Genomic DNA, 16413 nt, shown 5'->3' with positions numbered 1-16413 from the left:
TTTGTCTTCATTTCTAACCTTAAGGCTGGCCTGAGGATGCCATTACCAATAATGAAATGGAGCTTCTCCAGGTTGGAGGTGGGTCGGTCTTCGAGCATGCTATTACCCTGGAGTGTAGACTCGCCATCGTGAAGTCTCTTTGTCACCTGCCAACCAGACACATTGCTCTCTTTCAGTACAGCCAGTTACTGCGTCTCCCCCCACACCCATCCCAAGTGTGTGGTGCTCCCCCAGGAGACCCCTCCACCAGCCAGGAGGGGTCTCAGAAGTTCTTCAATCTAGGACTTTGGCAGCAATGGGAATGTTTGACTGCGCTGGTTTTTATCATCTATGGGTGAAGTTAAAAATGGTCCTGTCTAATCACGCTTCCACTCGCTCTTTTCCCAGGATTTCTACAATGGCACCCTTGCATCCCAGCTCTAAGCTGGTCCTGCAGATGGGAGAGGGCCACCAAGGATCTTTGGAATAAACCTATCTTATTGTTAAGGAATATCTGTCCCTTTAACTTATTCACATTAAAATAATCAGTAAAACACTAACAAAATGGACTCACTCCCTACGCTAGTGATGCAGCCCAAAACGCATAAGCATGGTGCTGTTTGTGAAAACAGGGATGGAATTCATCTGCCTAACAGCTCTCTGTCTCAGCCAAGCAACTCAATCTCCATTTAGAGTCAGTAGAGAAGGACAAACATTTCTAGAGTGTGTGACTCTAGAGGGTGACTATCTTAGGGAGCAATCTTCATGCTCTCAAGCAGCTAAAGCCAGGTGAGATCGTGCCTGCTCTGGGAATGGACAGTCTTTGCATTGTTTTCATCCCCCCCACCCAAAAGATTTATTGCTCCTCACTCTTTTCAGATGGGATTTTTCAAAAGCCCTCAGCTTGGGGTAACTGCTCCCATGGGGAGCTTTGTCCCTGGCACAGGAGCAGAGCAGAGATGGGTGAATGCAGTTGGAGGCTCCAACTTTGCTACCTATGCCACGGTGGAGGGCAGGAAACTAAAAGCAGGGATAACATTCAGACCATCACAGAGTGGTGAGAGGTATCGGCAGCTGGATGGAGGGCTGTGAAAGAGGGGAGGGAAGGTGCTGGATGGATGGAGAACGGGAGCCGAGGGGAGGCCGGCGCGAGGTGCAGAATGACTCAAGGAGACACGGGAAGCCAACCTTTCCCCTTAAACACTCCTTAAATCTTTCAGGCAGAGAGACAGGTAGCGCCAAACCCAGAGGAGGGCTGGTTCTATGTTGTCTAGGGAAAAGCAGAAGAGAGTCAGAGAGGGCTGCAGACAATCCAACGGCACTTGTGCTGCCAGGCGGCCAAGCGTCTCCTCTCACCTCCTCTGTCAGTTTGGATTTCTTCTTGAGTGTTAAGGAGACCAGTTTGTGCCGCACACTGTTCTTCTTGTGCCCGTCAATGTGAGTACTCTGTAAAGCAAGAAGGGTGGATGTAATGTGGTGAGACACAGAACTGTACCAAGTGCTCTCCTTGTCTCCCCTGGACTCCTCCAAAAGACCATTAATCCTGGGCAAAGAGTAAGATATTTCAGAGGCTGGTGGGAACCAGAAGTGTGCACCTATATTCCTGTGCCCCTTGAAAACTCCCATGTGGCTCTGAATTTTGCAGACACTCTCTAAACCATGAGCATCCCTCGAAGAAAAATTGTATATTGGAGACGCCTGAAAAAGGTTATGTTGAATACATGGCTGTCCTAGTCAGCTCAAGTCCACCCAGTTCTGCTTATGACAGTGCAAATGAGATGGCCGCTCTCTGAGACAGTCATTTGCACAGCAGGTTTGAAGCCATCTAGTCAGGAATTCATGGACAGGTAGTTATCCACCATAGTTTCATAACTTTTAACCAGTCCTGTGCTCTATCAGATTTCCCAGAAGAATAAATTTGATGTGGAACAGCCCCAGGCACTGACTATATATCACCAAGTCACTGTTGGACTTCTACTTTTCTACAAAACTTTTTGACCCAGTTAGCCTCTCCCCATTTTAAACAGCTTTGAAAGGACTATGATGTCACATACAAACAACACTTTGAGTCCTGAGGATCTGACTGTTTATATCCCTTAAAAAGACAAGTTGGTACTGTAAACCTCGAGTTGCATATCATTTTGCTCAGGGTCAGCTCAAGCATCTCTTTGCACTCTGCACAGATAATGTAACCAAAGAGAAAAAGGACAGCTTAAATATTCCTTCTCTTCTGTATTATCTGATGTCTCAATGGGCCAAAATATGCCTTTTTGTAAATAAACAAGCAAGAAATGATGGGTAGAAGGAATGAAAGGTGATTCTTGGCATGTATTTTTACAGAATTACAATTTGGATGAGGCTACTCTCCTCAGATAATTCTCTGAGAGTGCTGAATGGTATCATCATTTCTAAAAACTAGATTTGTTAATTTACCTCTGCAAATGGTGCAGAGGTTAGTCAAGAAAACTTCTTGAAAACAGTGACATCCAGAAGATGCCAAAAGCTGATAATACCTTGTTCTACTGAATGAAGCAATTGCCATAGAATGAAAGCATATCAGTGCTACGGATGTTGATTTACCAAGCACAGTGTCCTAACTGGGAAGGATACTAAGATGAAGTCCCCCAGTGACATCCCAAAATACACTCCGGATGCAATAGGGATTTTTTATTAATTTCCACAGCTTAATCTCCTGGTAACTTATTACTTCCTGCTCCAAGATTAAGGGCACATATTTAATTTAGTTTCTTCTGACTCAGGGCAGATCAAAAAGAAATCCCCAAATGAGGAACCGATGACATGGGACATTGCATTCCCATGTATTATAGCCCTGTGGGGTGGGGAAGAGAGATCAAAGCCCCATGAGAGATATCAGGGCACTTCCTTCACTTTATTGCTGGGGGACATTCAGTTATCCCTGTGAAGAAAGGACAAAATTAACAGCTGACACGTGGGCAATTCGCCCTTTGTAGCAGAAGTGCAAATAAAATCAACAAACTGATTGCCTGCAGCAAACCCCACAAGTTGTTTCTTTCCAGAGCATGTCAATATCCAACAACCAATAACAGCATCTCTTCTATGGCCACAGCAGTTACCTCTCCTTCTCCCTGCAGAGCCTGTAGTTCTTTCTTATAAGTCTTCTTGCCAAGAGTCTCATATATTTTTGTCATAACTGGTATCTTTTCACCACCATCACTCATGGCTGTGTGATATTTTGGCTCAGGGAGATCTCCCATGAAACGGAGGATAGTGATCCATACAGCAAGTGCTGCCTATTTAAAAGGAAAGTTACACTCCATTAGTTCACACTGGTGCAGTGGAGGGGGTGATCAAGCCATGCTCAATCCATCAGGATAACCACTGTGATCCCTCTGTACATCTACAGGAGATCAAACACTTCCCTGTATCACACACAACAGTTTTGCCTGCAGCATACGTTCCCCCTGTGCATGCTGGGCAGGCTGGTGGCTGGGACCACACATTCAGGCTTTGTGTTTGTGCCATCATGAGTGTATTTGTGCACCCTACAACAGGTTTGCTTCTCGGTCAGAGATGCCGTTATCGAGGGGCAGTGACCGGCAGCTCCTAACCCCACTGCAGAGGGGAAGGAGAACACAGTGAAGGCAAGTTCATGGTCAATGTAATGTGCATTATAGCCATGCAGGTTCAATCCATTTCTGCTCTTGTACTGCTGGCTACAGGACAAGTATTTCTTCTAGTTCTGCACTGGTGTGCATAACGAGGTAAGATGCAACTTCTCCAGCTCCTCAGAAGCTTCAGAAGTTATACTCACACAATCATTTTCATCACCCATGCCCTGGGCCAAGAGCACTTCATTAATTGTCTTAATACAAATATCAAGGAGAAGAACTCGCCTCTCTAATGCTACATCCCTCTAATGTTTGTTCTCTTACCAGCATTAAAAGCATGCTGGCAAGACAGTGTCTACTGATACAAGTGCAGCAGATGCATGTATCCCAAGGGGAAACTGCTGTACCTTTGGGCTGAATGGTTCCCCAGGCTTGCTGCAACCCACCCGGCCCTGCTCAAGATTTTTCATCCCCTGCCTCACCAATTGGTCTCCTTCATCTTCATGGTACAAGAGAGGCTGCTTGAGAGGCCGGCGGATGTATGTGTGTGTCGTTGTGCCTTGGAAATATGTAGCAGCAAACTTGGCAAATTTGTACTCTGAGAGATCTTCTTCCTCTTCCTCAGGGAGAGGCAATGCTGCATCCAGGTCCTCTTCCTCTAGCTCCTTCTGGGCTTGCTCAAGATCCTGTTGTGGAAGGACATGTCAGACACTCAGCATGGCTTTGGATATTGAACTACCCCTTTCCTTTGGGCCTGACTTTTCTGTCTGATTTCCATACCAAAAGGAAAAGCCAGCCATAGGGAAAACATGGAATATAGCTCTGGAGCCTATGCAAAGCCCGAGCTCTGAAGGACATGCCTGTGCCCAGGAATGTTTCAGAGCAGCAGCTGAAGCAACAAGCATGGGCCCACTCGCAGCATGGGGAAAGCGTGCCCAAGAACTAAATCCTGCAAGGTGTGGTGAACCGTAAAGGAAAAGATCTCAAAGGTCCTCAGTGATCTTGTAGTGATACTGCTCTCCTCCTTTCAGTAGCCCCCGAGAAAGCCAGCAGGCTGCCTGCCCATCCCCAGCCACAGCATGGTAACCCTCTGGGGCCACACAGAAAAGCCTGGCCTTGAATGAAGCTTTCAGAGACACACTTTTGTAATGCTGTTCTCTTCCTTGCCTCATTAATATTTTGTTAAAGCCTTCCATGTGATAGTCAGGCACATGTACATCTCCAGTACCTCGAAGCCATTGGGTGCCTGTCCTTCCTGGCCAGGCAGGGAGGAGGTTGTCCCCAGGAATCCAAACATTTTGTCCACCATTTCTGAGTCATTCACGGGCTCATTGCGAGCTTTCTCCATTTTTTCTAAGAGCTCTTTCTTACGACGTGCTTCCTCCTTCTCCTTTACTTCTCTCTCTGCATCTTCCCGTGCCAGCTGGGCCAGGCGTACCTGGAAAAGGACAAGTGCAATGACTGAACTGCTCCTTCCAAAGAGATGGAACTATATTCTGCAGGGTCTGGTTTTAGAAAGGCAGACTGCCCAGTGCTTAGGGCACTATACCAGCATCATGACTTGGAGCAAATCAGTGACATGTCCATGTCTCAACTCCTTAACTGCAGAAGGACAAAACAATAGCATTTTCCACTTCCTTAGTGCTTTTTTAGGTGTCAGTCCATGCACAGAAACTCCCACTGACTTAATTTTTTCCTTTATACAAAAACCCTGCATGTGCCCACACACACAGGGTGTCCCAGTTCCCCTTTCAGCCTTTATACAATAGCAAAAGCAAGTGAATAATAGCTATAATCTCTGGCATTCCTGTGCAGCAGATCAGAAATTCTGGAGCAGAGTTAGTGTTAGTTAGAGCACAGACAGAGTACTCTAGAAAATTAAATACAAACTGCTCAAGCAGGGCAAATATCCCCTAGATATTTTTGTCATTGCTCCTCAAAGGAGCAAAACCAGTCCCCAGAAAACAGGCAGAACCCCAGAAACAGATCAGTCCTGATGTACTTGGTGCTTCTTTTCTGCTTCCTCTTTGGCTTTCTTGGCACTCATCTCCTTTCGGAGTCGTTCCTCTTCTGCCAGCCGAAGTTTCTCCGCTTCCAGACGTCGATGATACTGTGGGAATAAACAGAAGAGCCCTCCTAAATAGGCATCTACTTATTTCGGGAAGTTTTCTTCCCTTTAAAAGCAGATCCCAAGAGCATATGATGCAGAAGCACGTTTTTCTCCCCTCTACCCACCTCTGTTACCCACAGCTGACCTCTCCTCTGCGGTACTTACTTCCCCCCGGAGGCGCTTGTACAGCCTGCGGGCGATCATGCCCCGGGCATAGGCCTGGACGGTGAGGACGGCCCAGAGGCGGTGGCGGAAAGCTCTGCGGACCAAGTAGCCCCGGCACCGTGCCTGAAACTCGATGATCCGCCGGCGAGCCATATGGTACTGCTTATGGAGCTTGCGGGATCGGTAGAGGGCCTGCAGCCTCAGGAAGCCAATCCGCATCTGCAAGAGGGAGCAGGATGAAACCACCCCACCACCCAGGGGCTCGGTCATCATAGGCAGATTTCCATTGCTAACCTCCTTCTTGCACGGCTGTGAATAAGAGTCACTGAAATCAGTCCCCACAAGGACAAACCTTCAGGAGGTTCCCCAAGAGGCTGGAGAAGTGAAGCCCTCTGGCTGCTGCATTGATTTAAAGCCCAGAAAGGACAAAGATAGTTTCTTCCTCACTGACTCCTACAGAGGCCTCAGGACATCTCCTTGGTCACTTCAAGACAGCCACAAGCCATAAGGGTTGCTCCCATTGAGGTCCAGCATCTGTAAACCACTTGCCTGACAGTCAAGGTGCTGTTTCGTGGCAGGAGGTAGCATCCTGACCAGCCTGGAAGTGGCTACTCCTATCATGTTGCAGGTTTTGAGGATGATTTTGAGGTTCTTTAGGTCCCAACACACTTCCCAAATGACTCCCTGTTGGGTCAGTGACAACCAGGACAGGGAGAGAAGAGGACTATGGACTGGGTTAGGGAGAAACCCAAATTGGAGATGGAGTTTGGTTTTCAGAAGAAACTGCTCTTGAGTTTTCATCTGGAAACTAGCAGAAGACTTATAAAACCTCAAGCAACCAGTTGGTGCAATGGGCATCTAACTCATGGGGAAAAGGACAGCTAAGAAGGTTGTCAGGCGCTCTCCAATGAGAAGGCAAAGCACAAAGAGCAAACTTCCATTCATTGCCCCAATTGATAAAGGCCAACCTCCCCACTTCCTACATTCAGTGGGACATTTTGAACCAGGAAACTCTTACATATGTTCCAGCTGAAAGAGGTAGGAAAGCAGAGGTGTGAGGAAGCATCCGTGTACTTACAGCACCGTAGTTCTTCCTGCAGTTATGTCCTCTCCAGTATCTCTGAATCATCAGGACTGAATTTCTCACTTTCAGGAAATTGGACCTGCAAAGGTATTTTAATCACTTGCCTTGCGGTTTGGCCACAAGTTATCATCATCATCTCCTGGGCCTCATTTCTTGCAGATTTGAACCTGAGCGTCCAGGTGGAGTAATCACTGCATTTTGGCCTGAAAATATCTCCTTCCCAGTTCATCTTGCTTTCATAAAAACATCTGTAGGAGCTTCCTCTGATAGGTCTCTGCAGGCAGATTCTGCCAGGTTATGGGAATGGGAAGCAGGAGATGCTGAGAATGGTCCCCTCCTTCCCCCAGCCCTGCACCCTATTCTCACATCTGAAATTTTTTCATTATGTGTCCTTCTGACTTCAGTCTAGTATCTGAGAATGGATTCAATCTCACCCAAATGATCAAGAGCAAACTTCATCAACACCACTCTGCTACCCCTATCTGCTCCTCCAATCCTTTTTAGCCTGATCTGATTCTACCTGCAGACACCCTGGAAACAATTGTGTTGGAAGGGCTTGGGGGTCAGGCTAAGATTAGTAAGTGAAAGATTGATGAGTTATTTAGTATGTGCTCTTTCTGCAAAGCACAACCTGAGTCACAGCCATGGTTTGACAGTCAAAGAGCACAAAGGGCCAAGAACTGTCCCTCCTCCATGGGTGAAGCTTATCCTTGGATGTGGCTCCCCATCTTCATCCACAGTGGTGCCATGAGCTCCCCATGGGCTACCTCTCCTCCTCCCATGTCTCGCAACTGGGTTGCAAAAAGAAGTGCTCTGAACCCCCTAGGCTTTGGGGAGAGCAACTTCAGTCACAGTGGATGATCCTGTGGTCCCACTGCAGTCTTGTGGGGATGTCCATAGACTGGACTCTTAGCATTGCCTTTAGCAGGCTCAGAGTCCTACTGCTGCACTGTCATAGCAAACACCAGATCCCTTGAAGACAGCACTGAACAGGGACAGAAGGTCCTACTCTGTCCAGGTTTGAGGCAGACAACACACTTTTCTTCTTGTTACCCCTACTGATTTCTTCCAATACTTGCTGCACCTGAGTGTCAACAAATCAGGGGTTCCCTCTGGCCATCGGGCACCAAAGGAGGCATGCAGCCACCAGGAGCCACTTGCTGGATGAAGCATCCCACAGAACCCATCTCCCATTGGGCAGTGAGGCTCATACCCACCTGTCTTTATACCCACGGACCACCTTCTGGATTAGTATGACTTTATCCGTGATGGCCTTGTCTCTCTCAATCTCCAGTAGCATGTCATGGTGGTCCTGTGGGAGAAAGCAACACAGCACCAATGTCTCAGGCTCTTCATCTGCCTGACATGTAGCAGGAGGGGATGGTACAAGGCCCTTCTCCAGGGCAGATGTTCAAAATAAACTCTTGAGTCATTTTATATTCCAAGTATCACCCTATCTACTCACTAGAGAAATCCTAGCATAAACCCTAGTGATCTATCACCTTCATTCCCAAATGAACCAGGGCATCCAGAAGCAGCAAATGCAATACCTTATAGTCTGAAAACAACCAAATTACATTGCCCTTCCATGCAAAGCTCCCTCTCAATTCTCTCAGCCATGGGAGCAGTTCCTAGGAGCACTGGGGAGGTTTGGAAACAAACTCCAGGCTGCCTGTGTCCCATCACTTCTTCTAGCAACACCTCCTTTTCCTATGGAAAAAACAGCTCCTTGAAACTCTGAATTTCCTTTGCCCTGAGCCTTTCAGATGCATCAGTCCAATCAATTCTGATTCCTCCCATGCCATGAATGATTCAGCTTTCTGTCCTGGTCAGAGCACACTGAGCACTGGGTGCAGCACAGGCAGCTCCACATGTTTCCTGCTTTGCTCGGCCTCATGCAGCCCCCTGGGGCCTCCCAGTTTCTCTGTTTCCTGCCCTGACAGCTGCGAGATCTTGATAACAGGCTCTGGAAAGAGCAACTTGTAGGAACAAATTCTAGGGAAGAGATGGGGGTGTCTGTACTGACAATGGGGTTAGGGGTGAATTTAGGTTTACGCAGTCAGGGTTTATTACTGAGAGTTTTGCTCGAGAGAAAGCTTATCTTCCCTACAGAACAAGAACTGTTTTGTAAAGGAAAGATGCATGTGAACGGGGCTGCAGGGGACCTGCAACACTGGACTGCTCTGTGTCACTGGGCTGATGCAGGAAAGGAGACTGTGAGCATACCTTGAGTTGCACAAGGATGTGCATAAAGCAAAGCAAGCCTATTGTGGTCATGTCCCTCTCTCTGCAGTGTTCTGCATAGGCATCCACCCTGCTGCTTTCCTTTTTGGATGAAGGCAGGAGATGAGGTTGAGCTATTCAGTCCGGGAGGGAAAAGGTTGTACACTCTATATGACGACTTCCATGTCCGTATGGATTTGTGAATGCATCAGTGCTGGCACAGTGTCAAGACTTCTGCTCCTAAACTGGCCCCAAATATTATGCCTTAACCCAGATTCTACCCATTGACATGCCAACCCAGACATCACGCAAAAGTGTCACATCATATGATGGAAGGGAAATGGTAGGAGACTCCTTCAGAGGCAAGGATACAAAACAGTAGGGGTAATTGTGGAGAACCACCCACCTTCAGAAATATTTTTGTCTTGCCAATCTGCCAGTCATCATCCTTCCCCAGCACTGCTTCAGCAATACGCTGGCATGTCCCACGCAGGTCGCCCTGGTAGAAAAGGGATTGGTATTCCTCAGGACCAGACTCAGTCCTTGCTCCTCCCAAGCCCAGTGTGGACCTTTCCTGGTCCCATATCTTGCAGTTTTCTGCTAAGAAGGTTCCTAGGGCTTTACTGTCACCACATGTAAGACGAGTGAGAGGAACAGAGGGAATATGGTTAGCTGTCCCTGCCAGCCCTGTAACCATTTTTCCTTCACTTGGAAAGCCCAGAGCACCCCTGCGACATGCACATCCCATAAATATCTCTGGAGAGTCCAGCAGAGAGCATTTGTTACCTGCAGAAGAAGATTCTCACCTGTTTGTATGCTGGTTTCACTCCAGGCATGAGCACCCGGTACCGGTCCACGAACTCCACAAACGTGTAGCGGATGGGATATCCCGCTCGGCGGATGCGGATGGTCTCCATCATCCCCGAGTATCTCAGCTGACGGACGCACAGCTCTCGATCGAACAGCTGGGGAAGTTACAGTACACTGGGGTTTGACTGAAAATCTTGGTCTGAATGGGCCATAAGAGAGTGGGGACCCTGAAGACATGTGGGGCAAGCAAGTCAAGCATCCACCCAAGTCCTTCTCTTGGTAGACCCAAGGCTGTAGGACTGTAGGACTGTCTTGCACCTGATCCTGTAAACTGCTGACTGTGACTCACCCCATTTCTCCAACTCCCACTTGCAGAACCAGATGTGTCCTACACAAAGGACTGAGCGGGGAAATGGAAAGCACAATACAATGGTGAACACCACCTTGGGAAAATGGGCAGTGATGTAAACTAAAGGCAGACATGGTGTGGTGCTCGCAAGCACAAAAAGTCAGGACAGTAAAACCCAGTTGGGCTAAAGAGTTAGTGTTAGGGCATTATTCATCTGCCCTCCCTTCAACTGTCTAAGATGTGAGTGTCTGTGCAGGTACAGATATCAGCATCTAAAATGTGAGTCACCTGGGTTCCCTCTAAAATTAGCAAGGAGAGTAACTATATGCCTGTCTCTCAGATATCCATTCCTGTATTTCAGTTGTATATCCTGGGACAGAAGGATCTGCACCACATGAGGGTATGTGAGCAGTTCTGGGCCATCAAATAACCCTCTGGAGTTTGTAAGTCTAGTTCATTGTATGTATGGGCAACTATGTGCTCCTGGCATAAAGGCCTGATGAGGTGCAGACTGCTGGAGACAGTTCTGACTTTATTTGCATGGGTTGTTATCTAATTCATCCCACACATTTCTCTTGGACTAACCCAAACAACACTCAGAAGCAGTGGCTTGAGGTGATGTACAGATGCAGAGAACACCAGCCAGCATCCTGATACAAACAAATTTTTTCCCTCCCCCAAAGCACATTTTGGAAGGAAGTAAAAGTTTTAAAATAACATAAAGTAGCCAACAGTCAGGACTTTCCACTGACCTTTCACTTCTGCTATCCCATTTCCTATCACTATCAGTATGTTTTCCTTCAAAGCCAGGGACAGAAAATGACCTCCCAGAAAAAGTTCTCTTTGCAGTCACCCTGCAGTGCTCTGTGTATCTTTATCTAGGATTTCTTTTCCGTTGGATTATTAAACCAAGGCCAAAAATAAATTTAGCAATAAATCACAGTACATATCACACTACAGTCTCTGTTAGCTCTATTAGCTCAACCACTCACTTCTTTAATGGGGAAATTAATTTTTCTTTGTCCGAATCTTTCAGACTTGGAGCTGTTTTAATGTCCCATTGAAAGTTTTGTAGACAAATAGCTTGAACAGAGACTTCTGGCTTAGCACTTGCAAGAACTGACAAAATACAGACTTCTTATGCAGGATACAAAATATCAGACTGAATTCCAGACATCCATGTGTAAAAACAACTCAAAGTCAGGATACTGGGAATAATTTGTTAACATCAGTTCAGGATGTACATCTAATTTCTCAACATCACCCATGTTCATAAAGAAGGTCTTGTTCTGATCTCTGCTCAGATGATAATCTCAGATCAGACATATTGTTAAATATTAACTCAACGTATTCCATTAACATGCTATTAGGGGCCTTTTTACTCTCACCAAAAGCAGGTTAAGAGCACAGTAAACTGATCTGAGAGAGCCACTAAACCTTTTGCCCTGCATCCTATTAGGTTCACCGAACAGCAAAAATAAGTTTCAAATAAAAACTGCTTGTACGGAACAGCTCTGAAATCCAGTGTATTATGCTTCTTTGCACTTGGCTGAGCTTTGCTAATGGACACTGACTTTAGATAAAGCTCCAGCTCTGGTTAAATTACCTTTATTTATTAAATAAAGTTCTTCCTCCCCAAGCAATGTCACTATAAAGAGTGGTGAGCAGATTGCTCACAGCATCAGAGTCCAGTCCTGCAAGGTGCTGAGAACTGGATTGGGGTGTGCAGCACTCTCCTTACTGCCTGCCTTCTGCTGAAAAATTTGGAGTCCCCTCCATGAACAGTTTGTGGTCAGGGGGATTTACAGTGCTCTCCTTCCTTTTTATTTGCTCCTAGAATTTTGTACCCATAGTGTTCATTGCTTTTGAAGCAAATCACTGGGAATTGGAGTAAAATAACTTCTTTCACATTTCCTCTGAGCTATTTTGCCTCTTTTTTCTTCTGCTTTTAGAATTGTGCCTTTGCAAGTGGTGAAGGGAAAAAAAAAAAAAGGATCAAACAGGACTTAAAACAAGTGAGATACACTGGGAAGAAAGATTCTGAGGAAAACACCCACGGGGAAAATTTTTAGAAAACACTGAACCCTCCCATAGAGTGTAATCCATGGCTCAGCCAAAGTCTCTGGCAGGGAGGTGCCTACACCCCCTATGGAAGTTGAGAGGCATTTCCTATAGGATAAAGGGCTGCAGGGTGAATTCCTCGAGACTGTACTAGGGAAGAAAGGCAGGGTCAGGAGCTCCCCTCTGCAAAAGGTTTTGGGGTGCTGCTGGATTGCAAAGTGCCTGATTTTGCCAAGCATTTGGTGACTCCCTTGCTTGCAAAACAGGCTGTGGGTTGGTTATCTAAGCACTCCACTGATGCCCAAAGGAATTTTGCTGGCAGGTTCAGGGCAGAACGATCCCATAAGCAGTCCTATATGAAAAGCGACCAGAAGAGAAAAGCAGGACTTACCATGGGCTTCTTGTACTCATTAGGCTTGATGCAGCGGACAAAAAAGGGCTGGCACACGCTGAGAGTCCTCATCAACAACTCCAGGGACCGCTTGAACTGGCTGCTGAGCGTCGGTGAGCGCTTCCTCGTCTCTGCTCCCTGCAAAACCGCAGCGGAGCGGACTCAGGAAATGAAAGGATAACAGTGCCTCTCCCCTCCGGCCGCGTCCCCAGGAACCTCCCGCGGCAGCCTGGGCTGGAGCGGGGAGTGGTGCCGGAGGTGATTGAAAGTTGTGGCAGGAGAGGGGAAAGGCACAGCCGGCGAACTTACAACGCCCGGGCTCTGGCAACCTATTCCGTATGCATCTACGCAGGGAGCAAAAGTGCCATAATTTAACTTCTCCTGCTCAAACCTCTCAGTGTGACTGGAAAACCCGTCTTTCCTATGCAGAGCCATGAGGAAGATCTGCCCATGAGAGCAAACAGCCTCTTCTGGGCCATCAAAATTCTCTGTATTGCAGCTTGGGGCAATGCACCTGCCCAAGGATGCTCCTCAGGAATGGCTTGGGCTTGCAGCATGGTCATGCCAACTCCTCTGTCACCGTTCATTATGTCAGGCTGAGCCCCTCCTGCTCCCTGGGGTGAGGACCAGATGCCCATGTATGGTAAACAATCCAGGGGCATGCTTGCTGCAGGGTGACTCTGCAACAGTTCCAGAAACTTCTGCTAAGGTCTATATTCTTCAGCCTGTACTACCACAGATTTTAGTTGTGTTTGGAAAAGACTATTAACTAGAGTAAATGATATGGATATTTAGGGTGAAATGGGGAGTATTTTGCTTGGTTTATCTCCCTTAGTTAAATTAATAAGCCAGTCTATTTTGGGGCAAGTGTTTCTAAATGAGAATGGATATGTTTCCCTTATTAGTCCCTTCTCCCTGCTCTGGAAGAACCTTGTTAAACCACCTTGGAAATAGATGAAGTGCCTAGCTCATTTTATGTGTCAATCACTATTACCTGAGCTAATTACACATCAGTCACAGTGGTGCTGTTGTGTGTCTCGTAGGGTCTGGTGTTCAGGGAGCTTTTGTGGGGCAGCAGGTAATGCTGATGGGTTGAAGGAAGAGCTGAGCACAAGGATGCAACTCCCTCTGAACAAAAAATAGGGTGACCTGTGACATGACCTATGACATGACCTGGTGACCAGGAAATTCCCAAAGGGAGGATTCTAGCAGGATTTTAACACAGTTTTCCTCCAAACATCCTCTTACTTGCAGGTGGTCAAGCCACATGTGGAGTCACAAAATCCCCACCTAGATTGGCTTTGCTGCCATGTTTTGCAATATGGTAAGTTTTGTTTCTACTTTTACTAAAATCTTTACATGTTCTTCATCCTATAGCACTAGTAACCTGTCAGACAGCATTCCTATTCCCCAAAATGGAGGAATTTCATAGAATCACAGAATAGTTTGGGTTGGAAGTGACTACAAATACCATCCCCTTTGCCATAAGCAGGGAGTTTACAGAGCTCAGGTTTTATATGATGTTGAGACAAACCCAATCAACACAAACACAAAGTCATCATGGAATTCCAACAAGAGAAAACCCAACACATGCAAACAACCACAAAACCCTGGCCTGTTTGTCAAGAAGAGCATGGGGGCTACCAGTGATCTCTTCCAGCAAAATCCTCCCCTGAAGGACAAACTCTTAACAAATCTAGGGTAATTAATGGATGCAGCTGCTATCTGCAAAGCACTGTAGAGTCTGATGCTCACATTCTGTCACAGATTTTCTGAGGAAAATGCTGTTTCAGCAAGAGTTCTGGTTTGGAAGGCTTTGATGAATGTTTTCTTATCACTTTGCTAATTATGCACAAGGGGTCACCTCTGTGAGATGTGGAAGGACAGCCACAGGTGTCAGAAGCAGCAACACATGCAGGAATAGGGCTGGAAGTTGGAAGCAACTGCATGATGTTAGCCAGATTTTAGTCAATTTGGGCTTGGCTGGGAGAGGTAGTTTTTCAGCCATGGTGGTAGGAAGGGAGCAAGGTTTAGTAGCCTTGCATTTCTTCCCTGCATGCATCCAGCTCTGGTAAAAAGCAGTGGTGCTGTCTCCATCCTTCCATCTGAGAGGTTTTTCCTGGGAGGGGTTGAAGGGAAGGGACAGTGGACCAGAGAGCAGCTTGTCTTCCTAAGCAAATAGAGTAGTCTGGGCTTCTCCTGTCAAGATTGCATCATCCCATTCACTTGCTTTCAGGGCATGACATTTGTGCACAGACCCCTCTCAATGGTGGGCACCAGCCCTATCGGCACTGTGTGGGCTCTCAGATACAAAATGAATAGTCTGGTAAGTGCTTTGCATCAGCTTCAGCCTTCAGGGATGGGTGACACCACTCAAGTCACTGTGGTACCTTCCACCTCATCTCAATACTAGTGTGGTGAGAATCACATCTCTTCCTTTTTTCCAACAAAATGACCCCCCCCCCCCAAAAGAATTGGAGGGCCTGTCAACACAGCCTAGAAAGGCACTGGAAATACAGGATTTACTGCAGAGGAGGAGCATTTTTTAGCTAAAACCAGATTCAGTCTCCATAGCCTGAAGGAGAAAGGGCTGACACATTCTGCTTTTCTCCTGGCCAGACACATCTTAGCTTTCAAACTTTGAGACTGTGACATCTTTGGGACTCAGACCATCTCTCCGCTGGTGTCCACACAGAGCCTAGCACGAGGGAGGATGAGAGCTATGTGTCATGGGAAAGGATGAGCACGATTCACAGGTGCTGTAGCCCAGACTTGGGCTCTGAGGTATCACTCAGTCTGTGCTCAACAACAAAGGAGGAAAAAAAGAAGCAGAAGAAAAAAAGAAGAAAAATAAGAGAATTAGATGATTTACAGAGAAGCATTATCACAGAAGAGAGTTCAGAAAGATCTACAGATCAGCATGACATTTGGACATGCTTCAGTGCTACTTCTTTCTGCCACCACAAGCCAGCCTGAATTTTGGAGATGCAAACACATACATGGCTTTTTGCAGTAACATCGAGACAAAAGTCAAGGCAGGACACAATAGGATGTTTCCCCAGTATGGGTGTCTTAGATCCTCAGTGGCATGGCTGGAGCATCAGGACATTCCCCAGCATCTCTGTGAAGCTGTAAAATCTCCAGGGATCTATTCAGACTCCTTTCTTTGGTGTCTTGGACACATTTAGGTAGTTATCTGTCCAGCACTGAGAAAACAATTCGGCCTATCTGCACTTTATAGGTTCAGTGAATTAAAGTGGACACCAAGTTATGTTAGGTAGGATGGCCTTAATACAGACCCAGAGTGCCATAATATGGACCCAGAGAAGAATGGCGGATACAAGGAGAAATGTCACTGAGTCATAAATGGTAGAAATTATTCCTTGATGCCCCTCTGCACATTCTCCTCAAAGGAGGAGGCTGCATGGTGCACCAGAAACTATGCTTGGCAGAGGGTCTGCCAGGGGGATGGCAACCTGTTTCAGTGGAAATGCAGAAAGTTGAAATACTTGAGGTGAGTTACGGAAGGAGAGAAAAGCATGTACCCCCAGCAATACTTTGGGGAAAGGTTCTGGACGAAGGATCATCCTCCCATCTCTTTAGGATTATAAGGTCACTAAATTGGGCTATGCCAATGGGACATGCTGTTTC

The 16413-nt window shown here is 46.7% G+C and overlaps 1 protein-coding gene across 3 annotated transcripts in view; it reads right to left on the bottom strand.

Moving 5' to 3' along the window:
* MYO7A (myosin VIIA) overlaps positions 1-16413 on the bottom strand; it is an 85986-nt gene that overhangs the window by 23673 nt on the left and 45900 nt on the right. For all 3 annotated transcript variants that reach the window (XM_027899396.1, XM_027899398.1, XM_027899399.1), the window contains 12 exons: positions 12763-12900; positions 9958-10116; positions 9558-9650; positions 8146-8240; positions 6923-7007; positions 5845-6063; positions 5572-5679; positions 4798-5007; positions 4052-4255; positions 3075-3251; positions 1336-1425; positions 19-146 (listed from right to left, as the gene is read on the bottom strand). In XM_027899396.1, coding sequence (XP_027755197.1) covers positions 19-146; positions 1336-1425; positions 3075-3251; positions 4052-4255; positions 4798-5007; positions 5572-5679; positions 5845-6063; positions 6923-7007; positions 8146-8240; positions 9558-9650; positions 9958-10116; positions 12763-12900 — 1706 coding nt within the window. The remainder of the gene's footprint in view (positions 1-18; positions 147-1335; positions 1426-3074; positions 3252-4051; positions 4256-4797; positions 5008-5571; positions 5680-5844; positions 6064-6922; positions 7008-8145; positions 8241-9557; positions 9651-9957; positions 10117-12762; positions 12901-16413) is intronic.

This window comes from Empidonax traillii, unplaced genomic scaffold, assembly GCF_003031625.1.
Source record: "Empidonax traillii isolate 1590-97213 ecotype Southwest subspecies unplaced genomic scaffold, ASM303162v1 scaffold665:size397641, whole genome shotgun sequence".
Taxonomy (NCBI): Eukaryota; Metazoa; Chordata; class Aves; order Passeriformes; family Tyrannidae; genus Empidonax; species Empidonax traillii.
Note: the sequence above shows the minus strand (reverse complement) of the source record. Positions and strands in the feature narration are given on the sequence as shown.